The sequence below is a fragment of the Mizuhopecten yessoensis genome, unplaced genomic scaffold, assembly GCF_002113885.1.
Source record: "Mizuhopecten yessoensis strain PY_sf001 unplaced genomic scaffold, ASM211388v2 scaffold7065, whole genome shotgun sequence".
Classification (NCBI taxonomy): Eukaryota; Metazoa; Mollusca; class Bivalvia; order Pectinida; family Pectinidae; genus Mizuhopecten; species Mizuhopecten yessoensis.
In genome coordinates this window covers 298123-311003 of record NW_018406863.1, presented here as the reverse complement: position 1 = coordinate 311003, position 12881 = coordinate 298123, and the positions used below count along the sequence as shown (strand labels likewise).

General features: G+C 33.8%; 1 protein-coding gene across 1 annotated transcript in view; it reads left to right on the top strand.

Annotated features, from left to right (window-relative positions):
• The window catches only part of LOC110453028 (prominin-1-A-like), a 36332-nt gene that overhangs the window by 9435 nt on the left and 14016 nt on the right, over positions 1 to 12881 (top strand). Inside the window, exons 3-10 of the mRNA XM_021501841.1 lie at positions 3943 to 4148; positions 6897 to 7017; positions 7853 to 7922; positions 8905 to 8976; positions 9160 to 9281; positions 10382 to 10420; positions 11893 to 11944; positions 12191 to 12279. Coding sequence (XP_021357516.1) covers positions 3943 to 4148; positions 6897 to 7017; positions 7853 to 7922; positions 8905 to 8976; positions 9160 to 9281; positions 10382 to 10420; positions 11893 to 11944; positions 12191 to 12279 — 771 coding nt within the window. The remainder of the gene's footprint in view (positions 1 to 3942; positions 4149 to 6896; positions 7018 to 7852; positions 7923 to 8904; positions 8977 to 9159; positions 9282 to 10381; positions 10421 to 11892; positions 11945 to 12190; positions 12280 to 12881) is intronic.

Sequence of the window (12881 nt, the reverse complement as noted above, 5' to 3'; positions counted from 1 at the left end):
TCTTACGATTGATTAAAATACAGCTCCTCTCTACTATCTTACGATTGATTAAAATACAGCTCCTCTCTACTATCTTACGATTGATTAAAATACAGCTCCTCTCTACTATCTTACGATTGATTAAAATACAGCTCCTCTCTACTATCTTACGATTGATTAAAATACAGCTCCTCTCTACTATCTTACGATTGATTAAAATACAGCTCCTCTCTACTATCTTACGATTGATTAAAATACAGCTCCTCTCTACTATCTTACGATTGATTAAAATACAGCTCCTCTCTACTATCTTACGATTGATTAAAATACAGCTCCTCTCTACTATCTTACGATTGATTAAAATACAGCTCCTCTCTACTATCTTACGATTGATTAAAATACAGCTCCTCTCTACTATCTTACGATTGATTAAAATACAGCTCCTCTCTACTATCTTACGATTGATTAAAATACAGCTCCTCTCTACTATCTTACGATTGATTAAAATACAGCTCCTCTCTACTATCTTACGATTGATTAAAATACAGCTCCTCTCTACTATCTTACGATTGATTAAAATACAGCTCCTCTCTACTATCTTACGATTGATTAAAATACAGCTCCTCTCTACTATCTTACGATTGATTAAAATACAGCTCCTCTCTACTATCTTACGATTGATTAAAATACAGCTCCTCTCTACTATCTTACGATTGATTAAAATACAGCTCCTCTCTACTATCTTACGATTGATTAAAATACAGCTCCTCTCTACTATCTTACGATTGATTAAAATACAGCTCCTCTCTACTATCTTACGATTGATTAAAATACAGCTCCTCTCTACTATCTTACGATTGATTAAAATACAGCTCCTCTCTACTATCTTACGATTGATTAAAATACAGCTCCTCTCTACTATCTTACGATTGATTAAAATACAGCTCCTCTCTACTATCTTACGATTGATTAAAATACAGCTCCTCTCTACTATCTTACGATTGATTAAAATACAGCTCCTCTCTACTATCTTACGATTGATTAAAATACAGCTCCTCTCTACTATCTTACGATTGATTAAAATACAGCTCCTCTCTACTATCTTACGATTGATTAAAATACAGCTCCTCTCTACTATCTTACGATTGATTAAAATACAGCTCCTCTCTACTATCTTACGATTGATTAAAATACAGCTCCTCTCTACTATCTTACGATTGATTAAAATACAGCTCCTCTCTACTATCTTACGATTGATTAAAATACAGCTCCTCTCTACTATCTTACGATTGATTAAAATACAGCTCCTCTCTACTATCTTACGATTGATTAAAATACAGCTCCTCTCTACTATCTTACGATTATACAGCTCCTCTCTACTATCTTACGATTATACAGCTCCTCTCTACTATCTTACGATTGATTGAAATACAGCTCCTCTCTACTTTCTTACGATTGATTAAAATACAGCTCCTCTCTACTATCATACGATAATGGAACGATAGTATAATGAGGAGCTGTATTTTAATCAGATTGGATCCCTGCAACATATGTTTGGAAATAAAGAGAATAATAATAGACAATATCAGGTTGTCAGTTTTCTGGAGCAATCTGCTCCTTCATCGATGCACTTACTATAATGTGAGTGTTCTGAGTGTTCTGTCTCTCGATAAAGTAGCGAATTGTTCCGAATATTTATCAACATTTTATTGTATACACTGTTAGAATTACTTCATTGTCCAATTTAAGAACAAAATTAGTTGTGCCTTTATTTTCAGAACACCACGTACACTTAGCAATTATAATTTCTATGAAGTACTTATTTTGTGTTATTAGTTAAAAGGCATATGAACTTCGTTTCATCAGAGAGATTCAGAGATTTCAGAGATTTTTATTATCACTCAGGCACACTATTGTGCGCAACAAGAGGTCATCATAAAGTACAATATAACAATGATATGGTTATCAGAAGAGTAAGACGTTGTTAGATCATTCTCGAAACAGTGGAGAGATAATTATATAACCTTGCTGTATATACTCGATACAGCCTTCCCGGTATACATAGGAATGTTTGTATATCGATAAAGACAAAAATCCTTTCAGCCAGGATCATATTTGACGAGGACTACTACCCTTATATATGCTGATATATTTCATATGTGTCAAAAATTACATGACCCTGTGACGTACTAACTAAATATCCATACATACATCAGATATTGATAACTTTCTCGGAACTAACCGAAAAGGTTACTGGGAAACATGCATATGTAGGTTGGAGATATTGCTATGTGATATGCTAGTGTCCTAATCCTGGCTTCCAACTTCTGAATAAAGGAACGACAAATCAGCGGTGGTTGTTTCGCTGTCATTTTTAAAACAAAACACTCTAGAACATTCTATCTGGTTTCAAACTTTATAATATCTTAACATTAAATATACTCAAATCTGTAATATCAATAATCTCATTCGCGGAGGCCAGTATAGGCCAAAACTGACCTATATGTAGACTAGTTGCTATTTTATTTATTGCCTCCATTAGTAATAATCACATATAGACAACGATAAATAATGAAAATGCACAGGTAATGATTTTATTATATTAAGGTAAGTAGTTTTAGATCATATTTACATAAATTGCAAGTATTTTTATTTGAGTGACGATGTAATTGAAATGAGATTATATACAATTTTACTACATGTTTATATTCCTCACACATCTATTGTACTATTTTTAAGTAAATCTTTGGCATATTGTACACAGTACTGACAAAAGTTAGACGAAGTTCCCCAAATTAACTTATGGATGTACTAATATCATATACCATTTCATCGCCAATCAATAAATGAAATATAGTATTTTACACCCAAGTTCATCTCTTAAATTCTCTTTATATATATTTAAGGATTAACTTGAATATATTTTTCATGTTATGGAGCTATAACACAAAAAACCAGAGTGTACTCTAAATAAACCGCGAAGCGGTTTATGCTGAGAGGACACTCCGGTTTTTTGTGTTATATCTCCATAACATGAAAAATATATTCAAGTTAATCCTTATAATTTTATCTGCTATATACAATCCACTTTTATTGATGGACTCTTTTCTCTTAGAAATTATTGCGCTGCTGTATCAGCCAATCAAAAGCGACGTTACAAATGGCGACGTAATTTTTTACGTTATGGGCTGATAACATAAATTTTTAAGCCAATGAAAATGCTTGATACAAGCAAGATTAAATTATATACAATATAACGAGAAATGAATTGCCACATCTTTACATATATCCACATTCATAACACAAATCGCTGGACGGGTCTTACACCGCGGCCATGCAAACACACGTGTGAAGTGCACGTGTTATACCCCTTTTACCACACACTCCTCCACTTATCAGCTGTGAATATGGAAAACTAAAATTTATATATGTATCAGTTTGCAATCAGTCAAATTGAGCCAGAAATTCAATAAGCGTTTGCCAAACGTTGATGTGCACCAAGTCGCACGCATTGCTAAACTTGTCAAAATGGCAACACTCTTCACATGATGATGTTGTCAAAAACGTTGCCTCAAGATGTGATAACATGTACGACTAAAGGCTCTCGGCTTACGCTGTCAGGGTAATGAGGTGATTACTGTAGTGGCGAAAATACAAATGCGCACTTTATGTTTGATGTGTTACAGGTTTTTATTTTCAATTGTGACATGTGATCGACCAAATAAAAACAAAAACGTTTTACGTTTGTATGTATTGTTGGTGAGGTGAGATAAAAAGTGCGTTAACTTCAACTGGTTTGTGTGAGTCCTCACGTATTTAAGTTTTTAAAGTAACAAAGCTTCAGTAACTTTGCAGAACTCCTTGGTGCATTCCAGACCTCATCCAGTTGATTGGAACAGTGCTTTTGTATGCACAATAATATAGAATAAAACCTGTATGGATAATTTATATTTTCATTGACAGATCCTTCTTGACTACATTGGGTACGCCATTGCAGTGGTTCTGGGTTTCCTCTTCGTGCTCCTTTTCCCTCTTATTGGTTGCTGTTTCTGCTGCTGTCGTAACTGCTGCAGAGCCTGCTGTGACCGCCCGAAGACCGTCGATCCGAAGGCGTCCTGTAAAGTAAAGGTGTACGGGAGCATCTTCTTCGTGATGGTCACATTCACAATGTAAGTGAGATTGCCTAACATGGAGGTCCCACTGTAGTATCAAGAATTTCGGTTTGTACATCGAGATGTAGTCTGACACTTTTTGTTTTGAAAAAGCGGTGATTTCAATTAAGAATATATTTTGTTTGTAAAAATGTACAGCCTTTTATATAGAATTGTCGTTTTGGAGACTGGAATGTTTCCTGAAAAAATATGATATTTAAGAAGAGACGATTATTGATGCACCGCCCTATTTTAATTTCAATTGTCTACAATTACTTTCATGCATCTATTGTTTAACTTCCCTCCTGAGCTGTCAAATAAAATGACCAGGTAATGAATTATAGATCAATGATTTGTTGAGAGATGATACTAAAATAGACCCCAGTTATGCCTTAGTTAGAAAGCAATACCATCGTCTACGATATGACTTTCCCGTATTTCAAATGCATATGCTCCAAAATACACACAAACATTAAGAGTAGGTATACTTATATACATATGTTACAGTAGAAGCTAATATATGCTCCACTTGTGATGGCTGCGGCTATGTAAAAAAACAGCAATAATGAGAGATTGCACTAAAATGAGAGTACAGTAAAAATAAATAAACGTTAAACAGAAGATAACACCATATGATGACTTTATAAGCAAGAGTAGAACTACGAAATGAATACAGTTTCAAACAATGCATTAACCTTGTTTAAAAGGAAATAAGGAATAAAAAATGTCTCGGTCACAATGACCTACCGAGTTGTCTCCCTTTACCTTTACACATTGCTGGTCATTTGTATATCAACCACTCACTGTTAACCATTCTCCGTCCTTATTTGAGTTTTTCTGTAATTTCGGTAAAAAGTACATCAACATTACTGTGTGTACATAGACTATGATGTTATCAACGTGATCAGTGATTTGGTCAACAAATGTATTTCACACATCTACTGTATCGTCTTATTGTAACCCACAAAATTTATGAATGGAAATTAAATCATTACTTTGTCTTGTTGCATTTCATACGAAAATTTGTTTCTTATGTTTTGTCCATGCATAGCTTCATAACTCCTATTACTAAAACATGACAGAAATGGTCATCTCACATTGGTTCTAAATTTTTTCCCGTGTGTTGTCGCTGTGGTTTATTGCTATTTGTGGAGTTTACTTGTTTTTATACCTATTTATAGGTTTCAAGGGTAGATGACGTGTGTTTCAAAGAATGTTGATTTTGTTTCTACATAAAATGTGCTTTTAATTAGTTACTCACCATTTTATATTTTTTTGTGTGTGAGATACCGTTCTACCTGTAATTTGTATTACCATATTACCTTTAGAATTGAAAGCTATCTGTGTAACTTTATATTTTATTAGTAATCCACCATTTAATATGGTTTTTTTTTTTATTCTTGGAGAAATACCGTTTTACCTGTATTTTTATTAGTAAGCTACCCTTTTACCTGTGTTTTTATTAGTATGCTACCATTTTAACATGTTTTTTATAGCCTCCATTTTGTACCTTTGTTTTAGTATTTTTCATTTAACATTTCTTTTATAAATCAGCTACCATTTAAGATTTTTTTTATTAGTAGGCTACTGTTTTACCCATTCAATAATTAGTTATCATGTAAGACCTTCGTTATTAGGGCTCCGTATCGGAGATACGGGTGCCCTACAGTAATCACTCTGTCTGTCTGTCTGTCCGTCCACAAAATTTGTTCCTGGCTGATAACTTTGGTATCTATGGACCGATGTACATGAAACTTGGTCAAGATGTTCAGTTTACAAAAATACACATTGAGGTAAAAAGTCAAGGTCAAAGGTCAAGGTCATAAGGTTCAAAGGTCAAGGTCAAATTTCACTGATGAACATTTTGTTATGACATTATGAAGCAAAGTTGATCAGAATTAAACAAGGAGTCAACTGACCTAAGGTCAAGGTCATCGGGTCAGGGGTCAAGGTCAAATTTTGAAGCTTTTCACTGATGAACATTTGTTTATGACATTATGAAGCAATGTTGTTCAGAACTTAACACAGAGTCAACTGACCTTAGGTCCAGGTCACAGGGTCCAAACGGTCAAGGTCAAGTTTTGTATTTTTCACTGATGAACATTTTGTTATGATATTAAGAAGTAAAGTTGGTCTGAATTAAAGAATAAGTCAACTGACCAAAGATCAGGGTCACTGGGTTAATGGTCAAGGTCATTTGGGTCCAAAGGTCAAAGACAAAGTTGATCTCTGACTTTGACCCTGGCTCTTGATGGAGGAGGTTTATAAGGTGAAATAAAACAAATCAAAGCTAACAAATGAGTGTTGCACTGGTATTTACATTTCTGTTAGCCCAGCAAATATGGAGGTGGAAGGAAACTAGACTCACATCATAGTACATGTAAAATGAATATTTTGCTTCCTTGCGATTCTTTTTGAAGTCCAAATGTCAAACTTCAAGCTCAGCTTCATGGGCAGATCGCTTCTTGATGATTATGGGGGATATATTGCCACATGACGGGACCCTTACTGACCTGTCAGTGTTCTAGTTGGTAAGCTGTCACTTTCCCTTTTCATTAGTGCAATTTTAACATGCAATATTATGTAGTTAACATACTGCCTTTTCTTGCTTTTGGATTCATTTTTCCAAAGTATATGTAGATTTCAGTCTCATGGTCACTTTTTGAAGGATTTTGTCAACATTAAATATTTCTAAACCGCTATGAATATAATAACCACTTTTATTTTATTTTCTTGATTACCTATATGTTAATATATCTTTTACAGTGCAGGTAATGCGTGTGTGTACGTATCAAATGATCGAATAACGACCGCCCTGGACAAGGTTACTGGAACGGTGGACGACAACCTGGACGATTTCGACTTGTTTCTTAAATCAGCAGAGAAAGTGAGTTAAATCGTTTCTATTTTGTGGACATAAATTTGGATTGTGTATTTATGCAACCCTCTTTTTGTTGTAATCTGGTCATGACCTTTACAAAGTTACAGCATCGCCTGTGAATCGACAAGGTAGCAATCGGGAACCTTCGGCAATTTCCGTATCACGTTTACGGAGAGTGCCGACGGTTCCTGATTGGACAAGACAGACTTGTCATCATATCATCACACTGTGCCATCATATTGGTGCATAACCTTACCATCGCCATCATATAATGATACCATTGTATCGCTTGGATGATTAAAGGGCCCTCACCATGAAATAAATACTACATTTCTCGAGACCATTCAGTACAAGGGCTACATAGATAGGCGCATTTACCATACTTACAAACAGGTATACAATGCCAAAAGTCTAAACCTTTACCAGACATCAATGACCTGTTTACGTCAGTAGCTGGTGACAGAATGATTTTATATGGGTACCGCACCACCTTTGAATGACTTCATTATACATTTGTATTTCCTAGCCGTGGATCAATAATTCAAAAACAGAGGAATGATTTTCACGAAAAAACATACAAATTATGGTATATAAATTATTTGTTTTCGTGTAAGCATGATATTCGGAGTGTATTTCCGAGTTGTTCTTATCTCGTGTTGTTAAAAAACAATAGCATTGGAATTGTTGTAATATGTGTTAGATTTATGTTATCATAATTATCATGCGTATATTATGGAACGCCATAGCTGTCACATGAAAAAGTCAATTCATATAGTATTTTTATGCCGTATGTGACAGATATGGCGTACCATAGTATATCATTTCATAATTTCCTTTGTAGCAAATCGATCAAATAGGAGCAAACTTCAATGCAACCACTACTGAAATAGACAAGCAATTGGACTCAACAGGTATTTACGAGATTATCCGTATAAACCTAACGACTTGCTTGTAAAGAGGATCTCTGTAAAGGTTAATTATCGTTAAGACATAACATAGTGCTATGGTTATATTTCTCGTACCAGTGCATTTCTGAACTAAAATGTCAGAAAAATAAATATAGAAATAAAACAAGTGGAGGCATTTTTTTTAATGTGACGCATATCATAATAGAAATGGACTTTGTGTGGTTTATTCACTCATAATTAAAAGTCTGCTCTTGTAAAAAGTCAAAATTTTCTACAGCCTAACAATTTTGAGGTATACCTTATCCTAAAAAGAAGAAAATGAAGATACATTCTGAAAGTTACATTTTGCTCCCAGAAAAGCAATTAAGGTAAACACTACCCCTTATTTACAAATTAAAGACATCCTCATTGTTTCATCAGTTTTAGCTGATGTAAGGATTGACAAACAATTTTGATGACTTACTTTTCTTAAGTTTCAATTCATTGAAAGACAATGCGTTTCTCGTCTTTCAAAAACTTGTGTTTCATTTTCTGCTATATTATTTTTTTTGTGTCAATTTCAAACTTTTGCGAGGTCAATAAACATAAGGGCTTCAGGTGATGTAAATATGTAATAAAACACTAATATTGTACAATTTTCTGGAACCCACATTTTGGGGGATATTCAAAATGGCCCCAAAATTGGTCTTTATTGCAATTTTTTAAAATGTTCTGCAAACGATAGGTATCTAGTGTTTTGAAACAATTTTCAGATTATGTTGCTTTAAAAAATGTTCAAAATTTAATGAAATCCTTAGAAACTATATCAAAACGAGATTTGAACGGGATTTAAACCTAAGGAGACTATAAATCCTTAAATTATGACAATATTGCTTTCACATTTACCGATTTTAAAAATAGACCCGAACATAAACGATTGTCAAATGAATATTGTTTACTTGATGTTTCTCTGAACGAATTACCTTAAATGGGCGTTTGATTTCAGCTTTCAGTCAAACGTTGTCCGAGTACGCTGTGTCAAGTCTGACGGGAGGAGCTGTGCAACGTCTTCAGGACAGTACGTACATTTACAATGACATCAAATTTTCCATGGTGTAGAAATTCACGAGCGTTTACCATCACGCCACTGTGTAAAAATGTATTAAACACTCTTCAATCTAATTGTTTTTAGGACGTAAACAGTTATTCTTTCCTGAAATTAATATTATCAACTAATGCTTAGTATTGTTACTTTATTAAGGTGCCGAATCAGCAAAGGCCAACATAGATGATATAAACACAGAACTTACTAATCAAAATTTTATTGCTGCTATAAATATGATGCAAGCAATGCCTGGTGTTACGGGGATTGCAGTACCCACGGTAAGTTAATTTAAAAAAAAAAACCTGCGATCTATAGCGTTTATTCAATATTTCAACGTGGGCAAGTTTTATTACCCCCTCCACACACACTAACACACACACACACACACACATTATTAAGACCAACATGTATACAATTTTGTCGTGATTGGTTAAACAGCCGAAGGAAGTGATACAATATATCATCGTTCACAATTTGCTGGATTGTTTACCTGGCCAGTTGCTTATTTTCTAAGTACGCAAATTTCCATTCTTAAATGTTATATTAAATATATAACGTTCGGTGTTAATATTTAGGACTGTAAGTTGTGAAGGTTTTTCTTGCTCATATAATCGCCAGTTCAAGTTTTCGAATTACGTTATTTCTAATATACTTATATTTAAATGATGTTCGCCGCTTACAAAAATATGCTCTCATGTAAATACAGATATCAAAAGATAAATTGATGGTGATCTAATAAAATCACATATGGGCAATCACACCACTGTATGCGACTCCTGGAGTCATAACCGCGCCTATTAACACACCGGGTTTCTTAGCGCAACACTCTATAGCGCTCCGTAAAACTGCAGTATTGTCGAATAGTTTGAAATAAACATAGATTTATTGATTTATGTATTTATGTATTTAATTAATCTTAGTACAACTTGAATAATATGTGCAATGTGGTACCTCCTTCACTTACTGTGTGACCGTTTACATTTGCTGACGTGAGAAGATCGTTTTATTTTCAATATCTCGCAAATTCATGCTATCCTCGATGGAATTCTATGCAAACATCCGTTTAGAAAATATGATCGTATCCGATGACATCAGTCATTTAACGACGTTTATTATTAACTTTAATCGTCTGACCCAATTACACAAAGTAATAATAAGTGTTGGTGTAAGACAACAGTTAAGTTGTTATGAACTATTCGAATCCCCGTGTTATTAAGAATTATGTTTAATTTTATGATGCTAACATGTTACATACATTTTGTGTCTCTTGTCTTATGGTATAGTTTTAATACAAATGTCTTTCTTCTAGAAATGTTTCAGGTCCTTTTTTACAAATGAATCTATTTTACATAACCACATACATGTTGTTTAATTACAGATAACCTTACCAACTGTGGACACCACTATTCTGACTGATGTAAGCGATCCTTTGCATAACTAACAGTAGTTAATTTATCACAGCATTAACGTTGACCTTACGTCAAACGTTTGTATTGAGAACCTTGCTGAGCGTAATGGTCTGTGTGCTCTTTGTTATCCCCTAATATAAGCACTACTGTATTACAAGTATAGCGTTATAAACTCGTTATCAAGTATGCAAGAGCGAACTAATATAGGCGTAGCCTGTTCAATCCTAATCATTTACCATATTGAATAAAATTACTTGAAAGTAGCGTTATTAATTCATTATCATTGATGGTCATTGTGGGGATTAATGTTTGAGAAGAAATTTAGAAACTTCTAAATAGACTTTTAAGAAAAGTGAAAACATTGTTTCAAAACCACAAAAATAGAAAACAGCACCATTGTTAGTGTGCATTTCCTTACTATTTTGACATCAAATGATATAACCGCGCGCAAAACTTTTATTTGTTGACTTTAGTACTGCCGAAAGTTTCCGGGAAGTTGTCGAGCTGGAAATAGTCGAAATTAATTTTGCTTGATTGACGATCTTTAAAAAGAAGTAGGATATATATAACAGTTATGTAAAATTATATTTAACAGTTTTTGACAAATTCCTTTCAGGGTTTGTTGTAACTTGTCCGGCGATACCATCTCGGGATCCCCTGCGCTGGCCTCCCCATTTTACCCTAATGAATTGCACGTCACGTGAAAACTATTCTAACAACAAAACATCTTGTAAAGACAGTGTTATAATATATGATTATCTAACACAACTACCGGTTAATGTACAATTCCATTGTTTTTTCCTTAACGTTAATGGTTATGACGTTACCTCGGTTCAATCCGGATACGTTTAAAATCCTCCCTTATTCTGACATGATTGTGGACTTTTTAAAATTTGAATTGTTTTCTGAAAGTTGAACTGTCTTCAAAATGATGGTGAATTTTTGTTCCCAGGTCGATTGCTTTTTTTGTCCTTTTGTGGTATAATTTTAAGAGCGACATTTCTAGGTTTGAATCAACACTAAAATGATGCATGGATGTACAACGTTTCCTGCTCTTTCTTTACAAATATCATAGAAATGAACAAATAGAAGAGATAACCTCAAATATGGAAATGAAAGCGCTCACTTTAATAAATTAGGTATTGGGGATTTTGGGAGAATTTCGTGTAACTGTTATAATACATTGTTACCTACATTTACTTTTTAAGCTATCACAACATATATGTATACTTATATCATTACCTTCAAATACAGGATCATGTCACGGATCTAAAACGTCTTTGGTTTTCCCCATTTTGTTGTTTAATCATTATATGTTACATTTCTGTTTACCTTTCAATAGTTTTGGTAACTATTTATTACAAATCACCAAATTAAATGTTTAACTTCATACTATTGGCAAGCTGTATACTTTAAAAAATCAACCTTCATTTTTATGATTAAAATACTTTGAAAACGAAATGAATGTACTCCCATTTAGATAACCAGTGATCTGAAGAACAGCGTAAATGGTGCTACTACGGGCATTCAAAGTAAGTATGATTTCATTTTACATTTACATACCGTTACCCGTGATTGAGTAACTGGCAAGTGGACTATACTTAAGTGGGAAACGTTATTTACAGTGTATCCGATTAAGATGGATAAATGAATTTTAGCTAGTATTTTATTTTCAAAACTCTAAACTAGAAAATTAATGACATTTAGGTTATTATTATTATTGAAGTTATCAACCCTTTAAGTGTGTTCAAGAAGTATGTTTTATTTCGATTTTGCAGCACAGCTTGATGACGCCAAGAAACAGGTTTCAGACATGTCCACTCAAGTCAATAGTGTCGTAAATGGGATGAAGGACACCGTTGAAAACGTGAGCAATCAGACCTTCATAATTAATTAATTGAACGCTTCATTGAACAGTTTGACATGCATATCAACAGCACTCATCCAAAATGAATAGGAGATCCCTTCGTATACGAATACGTATATGTTTGCCACAATGTAGTTACATAAAAACTAATCTTTTTCTCAAGAGATATGATTTTAACATTAAAAAAGAGTTTAGCCTCAGGAATGTGCCTTGTGAAACATGAGGGGAATCATATACCGTCACATAATGAAAACTGAGATATGCTTTTCCTGCATGTACCTGCATAACTATTTTATCAATTCGCACACTGCTCTGGTACTTATTTTTCATATCTATCTGTACTTATAATATTATGTATGTTTTTTTAAAATTCGCATTAAAGGTTTACGCCTGTATATGACATGCCGTTATTTCATATGATGTTGTCTAGGCGGATGGTCGGTTGACTTGCTTTCCACCTCATCTACATTTGTACTTTAACCATTCTTGCTATAACTATATGTATCTTGATTATCTGTTATGTCGCATGCTAAAATGAGGTATATTGTCTCATTAATAAAAGAGTTAGGGTAGTTTGAAAATTTAAATAGTTTATGCGACTA